General features: G+C 38.3%; 3 protein-coding genes across 3 annotated transcripts; 1 reads left to right on the top strand and 2 right to left on the bottom strand.

The window, feature by feature from the left end:
- Positions 1-1,133: 1,133 nt before the first annotated feature.
- faap24 (FA core complex associated protein 24) lies at positions 1,134-7,945 on the bottom strand. Its single transcript, XM_044357666.1, has 4 exons — positions 7,656-7,945; positions 2,566-2,708; positions 2,329-2,484; positions 1,134-1,931 (listed from the first exon to the last, which is right to left on the bottom strand). Exons 1-4 carry the CDS (start codon positions 7,756-7,758, stop codon positions 1,680-1,682), a joined length of 654 nt encoding a protein of 217 aa, XP_044213601.1. The 5' UTR covers positions 7,759-7,945; the 3' UTR covers positions 1,134-1,679.
- On the top strand, positions 4,153-6,163 carry LOC122986411 (tripartite motif-containing protein 16-like). Its single transcript, XM_044357664.1, has one exon. The coding sequence runs from the start codon at positions 4,493-4,495 to the stop codon at positions 6,161-6,163; it is 1,671 nt and encodes a 556-aa protein (XP_044213599.1). The 5' UTR covers positions 4,153-4,492.
- Positions 7,946-8,582: 637 nt separating the features above from the next.
- On the bottom strand, positions 8,583-11,962 carry LOC122986004. The gene is made up of 2 exons (XM_044357057.1): positions 11,861-11,962; positions 8,583-11,184 (listed from the first exon to the last, which is right to left on the bottom strand). Exons 1-2 carry the CDS (start codon positions 11,872-11,874, stop codon positions 10,131-10,133), a joined length of 1,068 nt encoding a protein of 355 aa, XP_044212992.1. The 5' UTR covers positions 11,875-11,962; the 3' UTR covers positions 8,583-10,130.
- Positions 11,963-15,795: the final 3,833 nt, after the last annotated feature.

Here is a 15,795-nt window from a genome sequence, read left to right as displayed (position 1 = left end):
TATAGTGGAGTAAAGGTGCCCCTGCAGTTCAGTTTACTTCTTCTCACCTATGAGCATGATTGCTCAGCTCTTTTTGCCTTATTTGTTGCTGTCTTGTTGTTTTAACAATAATAATTAAATCATAATGTAAAAGGACAGTATAATGTCTGATCAGTGTGTGAGGAAACCAGCTTATGAAACAAAAATCAGTTATCAGGTTTCTTTCTACACCAGTGATTCCCAAAACATCTCTGTCATGGCTGCTTTGGAAGATGCAAAAATGTCCAACTGTCCACGTGCACCTTCAGTTTTTCTGGTTATCTTTTACTTTACACATCATTTTCCATCCAGAGTAAATCTCTTTAACATGAATCTTGCCAGTCGTTTCTTTATTATTCCCAAATAAACCCAATTATTGTCCTTTTTTTAAAGCAGACATTTTGAATTGCCAAAACAGGAAAAGCACAGGTGAAACTAAGAAACATTAAGGATTGGCTCTGTTACAGCAATTATTGCAACACAATACTGCGATTAATAATGTTAACACAGTAGTTTGTACAACTTACTGTGATTGAAAAGTCAAAATGTGAGCAGAAAAAAGGTCGAGTCACATTTTTGCCCCTTTATGTTGGAGGTAAACTGTCCTCCACCAAGCTTCAGGTCATAATAAATTATCTCTAATCAAAACAGGCTGAATTATCAACATATGTCTTAGAACAAGCCGTTTAATAACACATTAGTCATGCAGAGCACATACAGCCCCGAACATGTACCTTCATCCCTGAAGAGCCTGGTTACCGTAGTTTGATTAGAAAAGCTGTGCAAGGAGTTACAATCTTATCGCGGTCATTAGTGTTTGGAGCCGGTTCTAAATAAACTACAATAACTACTCTGTTCATGATGAAGGAACATGTCAACCAGTGCAGCGCTGTGGTTCACTGATGTGTTTTTAATAGTTTCTGGACAACAACGGAGGTCTACGACACAGAGGAATCAGATATATCAGGCTCTGGATACACACACAATACTTGTTAGTAGATCAGTTCATTGTTGGTTTGGATCAAAACATGAGATTTGTTGACAATAAGAAAAATATAGAAAATCAACAGACATATCCTTTAATCCAAACGAATAAGAAAACAAGAAAGTGAACAGACCTCTAACATAGATTTATTGTACCAATCAGTCCACATATCAACAAACCACTGACTCCCCGTCACTGCTTTATCTTTAATCACATATACAGTCAGAAGTTTGGACACAGCTTCCATTCTCCTGAATGAGGAAATGTGTCCAAACCTTTGACTAGTACTGAATATGGACATCATCCCTAAATAAAGATGCTAATATATTTTATTTTAAAGCACAAAATATGTAAAACATCTGCTGACTTCATAACATACGTAGGTTTCACAAAGTGACATCAACAATAAATAAGTATTTCTTAAAGTTTGTACACTTATAACAGGACAAATATTGATTTTCAACATTGTAATCTTTCAAGTAAATAATGCTCATGTGAGACAAAGTGCTCCTGATAAAGTTTTTGGTGGTGTCCCAGCAGTCATTTAAATCTAAAGCTCCTCACATCCTGTGCAGCAGACACGGCGACCAGGGAGCATGTTTCAGGTGACCAGTATCATTAGATCCAAACCTCTCTGGTTAAATAAAGACCCAGACTGGATCCATGCGGAGTGCCTTCAGGTTCCAGCAGCTGTGGCTTTGTGGAAGAAGCTGTGGATTTGCTGAGCGGCAGCCTGACCCACGATGGGCTCCAGCTCGGCGGGGGCGGCGTTACAGAGCTGCTGGATGCTGGGGAAATGCTGCAGCAGGGCCAGAGCTTTGACCCTGCCCACCCCCGGGACCTGCTGCACCAGGGTCAGGACCAGGGGGTCCAACAGCCGAGACGCACTCCTCCGCCTGAAAGGGTTCTCCCTGCTCTCCCCATGGACCTGCAGAGGATCAGAGCAGCATCAGACAGCTGTAGGTTCGGCTTCTTAGATCCATGTTTACCCCTCTGACACCAAAGATCTGTGTTTGACTCTTTCATACAAAAACAAATAGAGACTAAATGAGTCTCTGGCTACATAAACGAGCAATCATTGTGTAACCTATAACCATAAATAATATTTATGAGATCTCACAAAAGTTTTCACTTGGGTCAATGTGTTCTTGGGTTTACTTGGTCACCATGGAAACAACAACAATGGAGCAGACACATGCATGGGAGCGGTTCATAGTTTTATGTCAAACTACAGCCTTAAAATGAAGACTGATGAGTTGAATCTCCCTCTGACACTATCAGCAAATTAAAGTCATATTTATTGCAGGTGTAAAATATTGTTTTACCATCTGAGTGATGAGCTGTGAGGCTTCAGTCTGCCCGCTGACCGGCAGGAGAGTCAGGCCGAGGTCAAACACCACAAACTTCTGGACAGCAGAGAAGTACTGCTCACTGAGTCTGGTGTTCTCCACCAGCACCAGCTGCTGGAAGCTGCTGCTGGCCTTCAAATCAGGAGGGACGGTGGTTCATATCAGATACATCACAACACGTCATCTTTTTAGCAAAAAATTCATTAAACTCACATTTCTGTAGCGAACCAGTTTCCTCTTGTAGCCGTTTCCTGCTATGATGTCGCACTCCGACACGTACAGGATGCAGCTTTTGTTGGGCAGGTGGAAATCTGCCACACCGAGCTCATTCTCAAAGAGGATTTTCACACCTCCACCTACAGCACAAGATTAATTAGTTCTTCATGAGCAAAGCAAGATTAAAAAAAAAGACATGGCACGCTATAAACTGCAAAGAGAAACATCAAATAATGTAAAATACATGATGCAACCAAAAAATAAAGAGTTATTATATCAATTTTAAATGTTAGTTATGAACATTAGTAAGTCTGGTTAACTACACACATGTAACAAAGGTGTAGGGCTGCAACTAACAATTATTTTTATTATCAATTCATCTACAGACTATTTTCTCAATTAATCGTTCGGTCAACAAAACATCAGAAAATAGAAAAAGCCTATTATAATATATTAAAGCCCAAGTGGACATATTCAAATAGCTTGTTTTGTAATAGCAACAGTCCAAAAGACAAATATATTAAGTTTTAGATCAAACAGCAATAAGGAAACCAGCAGATATTCACATTTGTGAATCAGATTAATTTTCTGTTGACTAATCAATAAAAGGACAAATTTTATCAGCTGTAAAAAACTGCATGGAACATAAAATTCAATTTTAGGTCATGCTGAAAAGAAAATTCACTCAACACAACAGATAAATGAGATATGGTCAAATTTTTATTTTATTTAAAAATGTTTCGAAATCTGGTGTTTCAATTTCAAGTTGGAAACACACTTTTACATAAACCTGTAGAATAGGACTCCAACTAATGATTATTTTCATTATCGATTAATCTGTTAATCGATCAATCTGTCGATTATTTTGTCCTTTGATCAATTAGTTGTTTGGTCCATAAAATGTCAGAAAATGTCTTGTTTTGTTCCGACCAACAGTTCACAACGCAAAGATATTCAGTTTACTGTCATAGAGGACTAAAGAAACCAGAAACTATTCACATTTAAGAAGCTGGAATCAGAGAATTTGGAAGTTTTCTTTTATCTTCTTAAAAAAACAATGACTCAAAATGATTGTTTCTTTTCAATAAATGACCCGACTACACACTGCTTTTTGTGAGACGTCAAAAGCCAAAAAGGGTTGGAAACCACTGGTTTCATCTTTAACAATGTGTTGTATTTTAAAAGCTTGTTATATTATCCATTGTGTCAAATCTTCATCTGAAAAGTAACTTAAGCTGTTAAATAAATGTAGTGGAGTAGAAAGAACAATATTTCCCTCTGAAATGTAGTGGAGTGGAAGTATAAAGTAGCATCACATGGAAATACTCAAGTAAAGTACAAGTACCTCAAAATTATACTTGAGTAAATGTACCACTGATTATTAGTATTGTGTTAAGATTTTTGTTTTAACTAAACTAAATGAGCAATATTTGATTTAAACATATTCTGCAGGCTGCAGCTGTTTTTATTGCTCCTTTACGTCAGTTCTGTTCTTTCAGTAATTAACAGATTTAATCGTCTATTTGTGTCTTATTCTGTGACAGACAGACGCTGCTGTAGATCTATAATCAAATGATAAAACATTGGAGCAGTTATCAGGTGTTTTCCTTACAACGATCAATATGTAGAAATTATTAAGTAACAGCTTAAACTGGAGCCACGTTAGCCAAATGAAAAGCAGCCAGTATCCCTTTAAAACTGCTCCTCTACCTGGAATGAATCAGTGCTTGATAAGCCCTCCCTCTTCTTCCTGATCTCAAACACAACAAGCTCCACTCTGTGCTCATATTTCCTTGTTCCCTCCCCTTCAGATCTACAGTTTGAAGATGGGTGTAACCAACATGTAATGTAGCACAAGAGCTGTCAAACTTGTTTCACCTGTCAGGAAGTGAACCTCAGACAGTCGTTGCCACTGAGAGCTGAAATGGCGCAGAAAGGAGTTCAGCTGGACCGAGAAACCTTCTCTTGTTCCATCTGTCTGGATCTACTGAAGGATCCGGTGGCTATTCCCTGTGGACACAGCTACTGCATGAGCTGTATTAAAGGCTTCTGGGATGAAGAGGATCAGAGGAAGATCTACAGCTGCCCTCAGTGCAGGCAGACCTTCACACCAAGGCCTGTCCTGGGGAAAAACACCATGTTAGCAGCTTTAGTGGAGCAGCTGAAGAAGACTGGACTCCAAGCTGCTCCTGCTGATCACTGCTATGCTGGACCTGAAGATGTGGCCTGTGATGTCTGCACTGGGAGGAAGCTGAAAGCCCTCAAGTCCTGTCTGGTGTGTCTGGCTTCTTACTGTGAGAAACACCTCCAGTTTCATTATGAATCACCTAGATTTAAAAAACACAAGCTGGTCGACCCCTCAGAGAAGCTCCAGGAGAACATCTGCTCTCATCATGATGAGGTGATGAAGATGTTCTGCCGTACTGATCAGCAGAGTATCTGTTATCTCTGCTCTGTGGATGAACATAAAGGCCACGACACAGTCTCAGCTGCAGCAGAAAGGACTGAGAGGCAGAGAGAGCTTGAGGTGAGTCGACAAAACATCCAGCAGAGAATCCAGGACAGAGAGAAAGATGTGAAGCTGCTTCAACAGGAGGTGAAGGCCGTCAATCGCTCTGCTGATAAAGCAGTGGAGGACAGTGAGAAGATCTTCACTGAGCTGATCCGTCTCATCCAGAAAAGAAGCTCTGATGTGAAGCAGCAGATCAGATCCCAGCAGGAAACTGAAGTGAGTCGAGTCAAAGAGCTTCAGGAGAAGCTGGAGCAGGAGATCACTGAGCTGAAGAGGAAAGACGCTGAACTGAAGCAGCTGTCACACACAGAGGATCACATCCAGTTTCTACACAACTATCCCTCACTGTCACAACTCAGTGCATCTACAGACTCATCCAGCATCAATATCCGTCCTCTGAGATACTTTGAGGATGTGACAGCAGCTGTGTCAGAGCTCAGAGATCAACTACAGGACATCCTGAGGGAGAAATGGACAAACATCTCACTGACAGTGACTGAAGTGGACGTTTTACTGTCAGAAGCAGAGCCCGAGACCAGAGCTGGATTCTTAAAATATTCACGTGAAATCACACTGGATCCAAACACAGCACACACATGGCTGTTATTATCTGAGGGGAACAGAAAAGCAACATTCATGAGTCAACAACAGTCTTATTCTCGTCATCCAGACAGATTCACTGGATATCAGCAGGTCCTGAGTAGAGAGAGTCTGACTGGACATTGTTACTGGGAGGTGGAGTGGAGCGGGAGAGGAGTTCATGTAGCAGTCGCATACAAGAATATCAGCAGAGCAGGAAACTCGAATGAATGTCGATTTGGATTTAATGACAAATCTTGGATGTTAGATTGTAACACTGACAGTTATACATTTTGGTTCAACAGCATCAAAACTCCCGTCTCAGGTCCTGGTTCCTCCAGAGTAGGAGTGTACCTGGATCGCAGAGCAGGTATTCTGTCCTTCTACAGCGTCTCTGAAACCATGACTCTCCTCCACAGAGTCCAGACCACATTCACTCAGCCTCTCTATGCTGGACTTTATCTTTATTATGGAGTCACAGCTGAGTTGTGTAAAGTCAAATAGACAGAAGTCATTTCAGACTTCATGTGTCAGATTCTGTTGTAATTCTTCATGTTTTTGTCTCCATTGTTTCTGAGAGCTCGTTGCTGTGGTGTTTCTGAACTGCACAGAGATCAGCTGTCAATCAAACTGGGATTGTCAACACTTATTTTCTTTTCATTTGTTGTTCTTTTAATGTTTTCAGTTTCTTTAAATGTGACTTTTTGCTGTGTGTTTTTATCCATGGAGGCTATCACTGCTCATGATTATGTTTTTAACCTTCACTGATGTTTCTTCAGATGAAAATGTGAACTTCTCTTTGTTCTAAATGTTAGTTTCATGTTTGTATTGATGTATTTGTGTGCTGTTGTTTCTCTTCCACTTCAGCGTCTTAAACAGCAGAACTTCCTTCATCATAGATATTTTGTTCTCATCACTTTGTAAAGAAGTGTACAATCAAACTGTCATTATCATGATAATAATCATTTATTATGTTCTTGTACATTCTGGGTTAAACTAACTGATTGTGTGGATGAAGTGAATCTGTACATGAAATCATTGAACAAGAGTCATTTAACAGACTTTACTGATCAGATGTGTGAACAATCTGAAGCTTTACATAATCAATAAAGTTATTATTTCAACAGTGAGCAAAGTGTTTTCTTCTGTCTTCATCTCAGGATCTCATTCAAAGCTTGTGGAGAAAATGTGACATTAAAATGAGAGTTTATTTGAGGCAGTTTTCCTCCTGAAACACCACAAAATACAGAGTTCATGTTCAGAGCAGACAAACGTTTGTCAGTCAGTCTCTGTACTTTCAGCTTTCTTCACTAAAACATGTTAGTGCTTCCCAGGTGGAGCTAATTTTAACACCTTATACTGTTGGATGGTGTAATCTATAACAATACATATAGTATTGATATAATAGGTAATTAAAGCTGTCAAATAAATGTAGTGGAGTAGAAAGTACAATATTTCCCTCTGAAATGAGTGGAAGTATAAAGTAGCATCTAATGGAAACACTCAAGTAAAGTACAAGTACCTCAAAATCTACTATAGTGTGAATTCAGACCTTCTAAACGTGAAAACACGATAAATGTAGGTGTCAACTTTAGACTCGGGATAATCTTCTGATGCTTTAATAGACACTCTTCATGTCAGCATCAGTAACATCCTGTTTGCAGGTTTTATTCCTGTAAAATGTCAGTTTATCCTGCAGATAAATACAATGCCCTGCTGTGTGAGCAGCTTAAACAGATGATTTTCAGTTGAGCCGAATTAAAGACTGGGGCTGTTTTATACAGAAAATGTATACAGTCATGTTCCACCAGGTGTGTTTGTCTCCTTTTAAGTGAAACAATCCTACATATTAATATTTTTGAATGGATTTTGGCGCGTTTGTTGTCTCCAGGTTAAAGAGGACGACACAGACTCTGGCTAACGTTACAAGCTGGAAGGTTGTTATTAAAAGAATACAAATAAAACGATTGTTGTTTAAAATAAAATGATATCTTACCCTTTAAGCTTTGAATTAGTGACGAGTTTCTCCACTTTTCGCAGGCTATGACATGTCCGTACGGAGGAACAGCATTCAACACAACATTCGCTTTGGTTTCCATGAAGTCAAACGCAAAAGGTTTCACCGCCTCATTGCGGTTAAAAACACATTTATTAAACTCTCTATCGGGTTATCGGTATATATTAAAAGTTGACCGTTTCCATACAGTCGTGTCCAAAGTACTAAAGACTGTCATTTGTTTGGTTTTGCCTCCCAAACGTCCAAATGTCTTCCTCTACGGTTTTAAATCGGTTCAGGTGACGCACAGACGCCTTTACGTCGCCCCCTGCAGGACAGAAGAAGAAAAACCAAACCTTAAACTAAAGGATTACATTTGGGTCATAATAATTGAACAAAATATCCCAAAAATAAAAAAACAGAAACATAAATAAAATAAAATAAAATAAAATAAAATAAATTTAAAAAAATGAAGCTGAATAAAAATAAATTGAAGCCAAAAAATGACCTCAAAGGCAAACCTAGAGTGCAACACTTGATTACAATATTCTCACTTTTCTTTCACTCATCAGGATTTCTCTTTTGCCGTCATTTTTTTGGTTTTGTTCTTGAATTTTTCTTTTCTGACACAAAGCTCTCATGTGGACGGGTGTTACACCGTCGCATCCTGATTGGACAGTTACTTTTGGAGGGACAGGTCGATGCTTTGTGTCAGAACTGAAACATGAAGCAGTGAAACTGAACGAGAAATGCAAATGCAAAAGAGAAACCCCAATCAGTGAAAGAAAAGTGAGAATATTGTAATCAAATGTAGCGGTCTTGTATAGTTTTATTGTAAGTTTTTCCATTGACGTCATTTTATTTTGGTTTCAATTTATGTATTACTGATTCTCGGAAGATTTTGTTCAATTGTCGACACAAAGTTAATCCCATATAACACTGGTATTTCTTTTTGTTCACATTTGCATAAAAAGTGTTCTCACATTTATGAAGTAGACATTAGGACAATTTGGCTAAATGTTTTTGATGTAGTTACATTAACAGTCATTTATTCAATAAAACGTACTTAAAAAGAGCCACCATATCTACACATATCTATGCGACTTTACACCACAACCTGATTTTTCCCTTCCCTTTTCTGCTGATATTCTGAATTATTCTTATTGTCAACAAATCCCACGAAAAGGCCAAAACCAACAATGAATTGATCCCACTAACAATTATTGACTCAAATTAACATAAAAATGCAGTAACACAAACTCTGAGCTGGGTAGAGTTACAGTTCACACACAGATTTTAAACAAAAAAACAGTATTAATTATTTTTTATAGCTTTTTGATTAGAGGAAAATCAAATCGAATCAACTGTTTGACCTCCTTTGTGAAAACCAAGAAGTTCAACTTTTTACCTGTAAATTTGCTTTTATAAATATGAAATTTAGCCAATAAATTTGAAAAAGATTTACAATAAATAGCTGAGAATTCAATTTAGAGTTACCTTCTAGTATTCTAAACAGTACATGTTCCCAACATAATATGAAATGTTCATCAATATGACTGTTGATAAAGATAAAAACCTAAAAATACTGGTATTGATTTTGTGCATAAAAAAGTATTTTTATATTTAAAAAGTAGATATTGGGGCAATTTGGCTAAATGTTTAATTTAGTGAACATTTTTACATAGTTACACTGAGTCATGTCATCAATAAAACATGTACTTTTTTAAAAATGGCCTTCATATCTACACACATATCTATATGATTGTACATAATAATCTGATTTTTCCCCAAAAATATAAGTCTGGTGATATTCTGCGTGATTCTTATTGTCAACAAATCAAAAGAAAAGACCAAAACCAACAATGACTTGATCCTACTAACGACTCAAATTGACATACAAATGTACATTTTCTACTGTTTTCTAAAACCAACAGAGTTCAGTTGTTTTAGTCATTACTGTTAAAAACAGTAATGACTAAAACCAGTGAGCTTGGTGCTGAGAGCACAGACAGGGTGGGGAGGTCAGAGTATCAACAGACAGAATGACATATGGTTGGTTTCAGTCTTTTCATGAGATTTGTTGACAATAAGAAAAACATAGAATAACACCAACCTTATTCTGTAAACATGTTATTATGCTAAAGTTAGAGAGAAAATATTTGTCCACACTGTATGAAAGTACAGTGTATATTTTCCAACACTTCATTGAAGCTATACGATATTTACACAGAGTGATGCGTACAAACCCAAGACTCCATGTTTTTTTAATGGCTGCAACATCCTATCAAATGGAAATATTATACATCTTGTGCATAATTTTGTAAATATTTCCCCAAATATTCAGCCTGATATATTTGTTATCTTTGCAAAGTGTCTACTAAATTAAGACCTCCCTGAAAACGAGATGATGCTTCCCAAGAAGTTTACCCTCGAATTAAAAATAAAATCTCAGAGTTGGTACAACTCTACACATTATTACAGCAGAGGAACTTGAAAGTTAGTCAGCAGAGCACAGACTGTCCACAGCTGGTTGACTGAACCACAAAGTCCGGACGGCACCGCGTCATCAAAAATGTGGTACTCTTTGGTGCGTCTAATCGCCCTCTCCATGTGGATTCTCAAGTGGACAACGTCTTGTGTGTGTGTCACATCGTCTACATCCAACTGTCCCTTTGGCCTAAGGAACGTTGGGATGACGAGGTTGACTCCGATGGCATCCAGGAGGTCTTTGATATCTAAGCTCTTGCTCGCCATCACTTCATCACCAGGCTCCAAGAGGTTCATAATTCCGTACTCTTTTATGATGCCCTTATCTGAGAGGGAGGCTGTGAAGACGTTGCTGACAAAGCTGACTGCCCCAGAGGGACTGATACCAACCAGCGACTTCAGTGTTGTGGTGCCTCTATAATCAGAAGAGTTCCCTGTGCACGCTGCTGTTTGGATGTGGATCCTAGTTAAGTCCAGCACCACCCGTGTTTTGGGAAACGTCGTTCTGAAGAACAGCGGCATTAGCTCATCTACAGCCTGTCTGCTCGGCCATATTGGCAGAGTTCCCAGCATAAAGAACAAGTACTGGCACCACGTTATACAGGTCGCCCTGACTATGGCCTGTGACACGTGGAACCGCTCAGACATGTCAACAGGAACAAAGCCCCACCTCACACTGCAAAGGAACAGGAACAGCTGATCAAGGAGACACAGGTGCTGCACATCAAAGCCAGCGTTCATTGCGTTTTCTTCAGTATTATTAAGGTTTAGTACGTGACTCCATCTCCCAATAGTCTCCGCTGTGGGCTGAAGGGCTAAGTTGAACGCTTTGAGTGTGTTGTAGTCTTTGAATCCACTGTAAAACATGATCATCTCCGGCTCACCTTGGAAGCGCTGGAGAAAGAACTGCTCACTTTTCAGTTCTTTGCTTATTTCCTCCAGGAAGTCGAGCTCCATCTGAGTGGCCTGCAGCTGCTCTCTCCCAGTGAGGGGCTTCTTCAAATAGTCGTGATCATGAAGCACCTCCAAAACATCGTACGGACTGTGAGTGAGACAGAAAACACAGGAGAAAATAGCAAAGAAGAGAGGGGATCAGCCACCAAACTACAACTACAACCGAGATCAGACTGTACAACAACACAATGGCTTCTTTTTAAACGGATGTTTCTGCATCAGTGCCTGGTGAAGAGCATATTATTGATGTTGTGTCATCCCTTTTATGTAGTAGTTCATCTATGGACTGTCTGGGCCCTGCCAAGTGTTTTTGTGACAGCAGAGCACAAATAATTTTGTAATTTGTAACTTACGAGTAAAAAGTGACATTTTAAGAATAACAACTGTATTAATAACAAAAAAAAATTCACTAAAAAAACCCCAAAAATGCTAGGTTAAAGTGGTAAGACTAAAATACAAGGGCTACAACGAATAACTACTCTCGTTATCAACAGATTTATTATTGAATAATAAATAAATAACTCATTTACTATCAGGCTGGATGAACAAATCAATTAATCGTTCCATACTACACAATTGGCACTAAACACACAATCATTATCTTTCATCTATAGCTGCAAAGATTACTTGTTTAGTAATTACTCAACAGTAAATTAATTTGCAACCATTTTGATAATTTGATAAAAACGATTTAGTAGTTTTTCAAGTTGTCAGTAATAACAGCTCTCAGATAATAGCTGAACTATAGAGGTGCAGATACTCACTGTGTTGCCTTCATCTTCTAAAGGACCGGTTCACCATTTTTCAAGTGTGTCTTGAAACAACAGTCAAGTGTCCATATGAACAGTGAAAGAGGTTTTCCTTACTGTAATCATTCCTCCTGTTCATACTGGATATTAAAAGATCCCCTTCGAATGTGCTTTCAATGTAAGAGATGGAGGCCAAAATCCACAGTGTGTCCACACAGTCATTTAAAAGTTGATGTGAAGCTTATATGAGGTTTCAGCAGTCTGAGTTAGTCATATCAAGTGGATATCTGACACATTTACAGTCTTTTTAGCATCAAATTCCCTCTTTGTGTTTCCTCAGACGGTGTTTCCCTGTTGAGCTGCAGTAGAAGTATAGGGAATATGTGTCACGCCACGTTGCATGTTGGAACAGGGGCGCCATCTTGTGAGGAACACGCACTGTTACCTGTAACTGCTACAGTGATAAACTGCTTACCTTCTGTTTTGTTTGGCTAAGAAGTTGGTTAAAATCGGTCAAATCTAATGGAGAAGGGAACAGAGAAAGAAATGGGTCCCTACTGGGAGAAATTCAATCGCAATGCAAAGCAACGGTATTTGGAGAAACTAAACGCGATAAACAACATAGATCCATATGACTTAGCAGCCCAAGTCTGGATTACAGACCCCGATGCAGTGCCTCCACTCACATACCCAGACATTATAAACTGTCTTGCAAGATCTGCTAATTCACAAGCCGGTAAACTGCAAGAGCACAGTTGTACTTGCAAAGGTAAGGTGACACTCCTTTGTTGGCTGGACTGCATCAGTGGAGAAAGCCTGACACACAGGAATGTGTGTGAGTGAGAGAATGAGTAAGTGAGTGAGTCACTGACTGATGAAGTTGTACCAGCTTTATATAACAGAGTTGTGTAAAGTTATCGCTGACGCAAACCAAACATTTCCTGCTAATTTTTTGCTGCTTAAAAAAATTAAAAACTTTTAAATTACTAAATATTGGGAGGGTTTTATTGTGAAGAATTTACAGGAAGTTACAGATGTTCCTCACTGAATTAGTGGAGCTTCATTAGCACCGCTAAAAACCGGTTAAAACAACAACATATGGAGATATTTGGAGCTGTTTGTTGAGCGGGATCAATTAGAAATAATGCAGGGAGGAATAGTACAAGCAGAAACAGCCACAGTGATGATGATGTTTGATGAAGAGCTGCAGACAGCGAGCACACCTCCAGCAAGTAAACTACATATTTTACCCCTAGGTTGGGAACCACTGCACTAAACTAGCTAACTGTATATAAAGTTTTAAGTATTAAAGTAACATATTTAAAGTATGAAAGTATTAAAGCCCCGTCAGCCAACAGTATGTGATCATGCAGAGCTATCCTTTGGTTTTATAAAGTGAAACATGATAGAAGATAAATAAATGATGCAAACTAGTTGGTAAATAAAATAAGTAAATCAAAGCTGCAAGCAGTGTTGGTCGGGGCTTCGCACTGTGGCCCATTGGGGACAGATCATTTTGCTTTTTAAAAATGAGGGATATTTATTACAAGTGTGGTGTGCTTTTATTTTGAAAGATTGATTGACAGGATGAGAATTTTCTGCAGAGTGAGACATGTCTGTCTTGCTCACACCTGTGTCATCAAAGTCATGCAAGTTTTGGGCCCATTCACTTGAATTTCAATTGGTAAATTGAAAACTCTTGATGAGTTTGTGTGTAAAACAAATTATTTTCCTAATTTTCATCAAGTCTATTTTTAGAAAAGGAAAGACTTTTAACCCACATGACCTGGTCAAAGTTTGATTTGAATGGAGAGTGTGAGCGAACCCACACCTTTTTGAACATTTACTGCTTCCACATAGTTTTAGATACAAACTTCATTTGAACTTTAAATGGGTCACAAGACTTTGACCTACAAATCTTGAATTTACATGTTTTCTCTATCTTTTATTATGTTTGAGATATTAGAGTGTGAGTTTTAAAGTCTTTTCTCGCTCCTCCTGTGATTTTATAATGAGTGTGTATTGCAGAATGTTTCACAGCACTGAGGGAGTGACATCACCAGGAGCAGTTGGAGAGGAGGATTTTAGATTATGCTTCTTGTGAAATATCCTCATCAATCCCATGACTTTGGCCAAATCTTACATTAAAAATCATATTTTAGTAGGAAATTTTGTGGCGAATCCATTGATACAGGTTTGAAAGTGGTCAGACTTATAGTTTAGATGTCAGAAGCCTCTGTTTGACACAAAGTTCATGCCCATAGATTGCCTCCCCATTGTTTTACATTGTAAGGTGTGATGTGGCACTGCAAATTTCAGGGCCTATTAAATCCAAACCGTTCGAGTTATTACAAAGCTTTTAACAGCTTTTTTTTTCAGCACAGTGCCATAAATCATGTATTAAAGTTTGAAGCTGATACCATTAACGCCCTCGGAGGTAATAGCGTTTGTTCGGGGTCCAAAATTGGGGCAAAGTCTTATTTTGAAAGGCTGATTGCAGACTTTCTGTTGGATTTAGGTCAGGGGTGTCAGCATATGATTTGTAGGTCTTGATGAGAAAAATAATTGAGTTTTGGTTTGATCTCTCTATGACATTCCTATGGGTTGTGACGGCCATTGTAGTTACATAGGTGGGGCTAGAGAGCACATTTCGGCACTTTAGGGGTTAATTTTTATGTTTTATCAAATTCTTCACCAGACCTGATGTGCGTGCCAAATTTGGTGAGTTTTTGAGCATGTTTAGGGGGTCAAATTTAGGGTTTAAGTGGCATAATAATAAAGAAAGAAACAAACAAACACATGAAAAATCAAAGCTGCAAGCAGCGTTGAACGGGCCCTCGTGCCTCCATGCACATTGGGCCACGATGCAATCGAAGGTCCGCTGTCATAGATGTCTTCAGACCCCGGCTGTCTTCAGACAATGCAAGAAGGAGATAAACATCACGTCCTTTGTCCACTGTTTTGCCTGCTGCTAGGGCTGCTTCGCTGAAATTTCATAGGGGGCGCTATTCAGCCAGTTTGCATCACTGATGGAATATTGTCATGTAGACGTGTTCAGGTCGGGACTCTTATCAAACATGTAAAGTTTGGTGCAAACTAGAGCAATAAGAATAAAGAGTGAGAAGAACAATGTATGATTGCTTCAAGCAATCACACAATTAAAAGAAGAAAGAAACAAACACACGAAATACAATAGGGTCTTCGCCCTTAGGCGAGGACTACTGTTTTACAGTAGTCCTCTGCCTTTTGGGCTCGGTCCCTAATTAAAAAAGTGAATAAAAAATACCATGAATATAATCGTCATCCTATTAACATGTATAATAACAATAATAGTAATAATCGTCTGTAAAAAAAACAACATCATCGTACTATTAGAGATGATCAGTGTATATAATATATAATATTTAAGCATTTAAGCATAATAATCATCATATCATCATCACCAATCTCAACCTACTAATAATAATTTATATAACAATAATGCTAATCATCACAATCATCATCATTCATCATTAATAAATTGTGCAATATTAATAATATTCCAGATCAATATATTACACACAAAACATTTGATCAGTCTGTTATATATGTATTGTTATAGATTAGACTATTCAACAGTATAATGTGTTGAAAGCATTAAAATGTTTTAGTGAAGAAAGCTGAAAGTACAGAGACTGACTGACAAACGTTTGTCTGCTCTGAACATGAACTCTGTACTTTGTGGTGTTTCAGGAGGAAAACTGCCTCAAATAAACTCTCATTTTAGTTTCACATTTTCTCCACAAGCTTTGAATGAGATCCTGAGATGAAGACAGAAGAAAACACTTTGCTCACTGTTGAAATAATAACTTTATTGATTATGTAAAGCTTCAGATTGTTCACACATCTGATCAGTAAAGTCTGTTAAATGACTCTTGTTCAATGATTTCATGTACAGATTCACTTCATCC

Source organism: Thunnus albacares, chromosome 7, assembly GCF_914725855.1.
Source record: "Thunnus albacares chromosome 7, fThuAlb1.1, whole genome shotgun sequence".
NCBI lineage: Eukaryota > Metazoa > Chordata > Actinopteri > Scombriformes > Scombridae > Thunnus > Thunnus albacares.
Note: the sequence above shows the minus strand (reverse complement) of the source record. Positions and strands in the feature narration are given on the sequence as shown.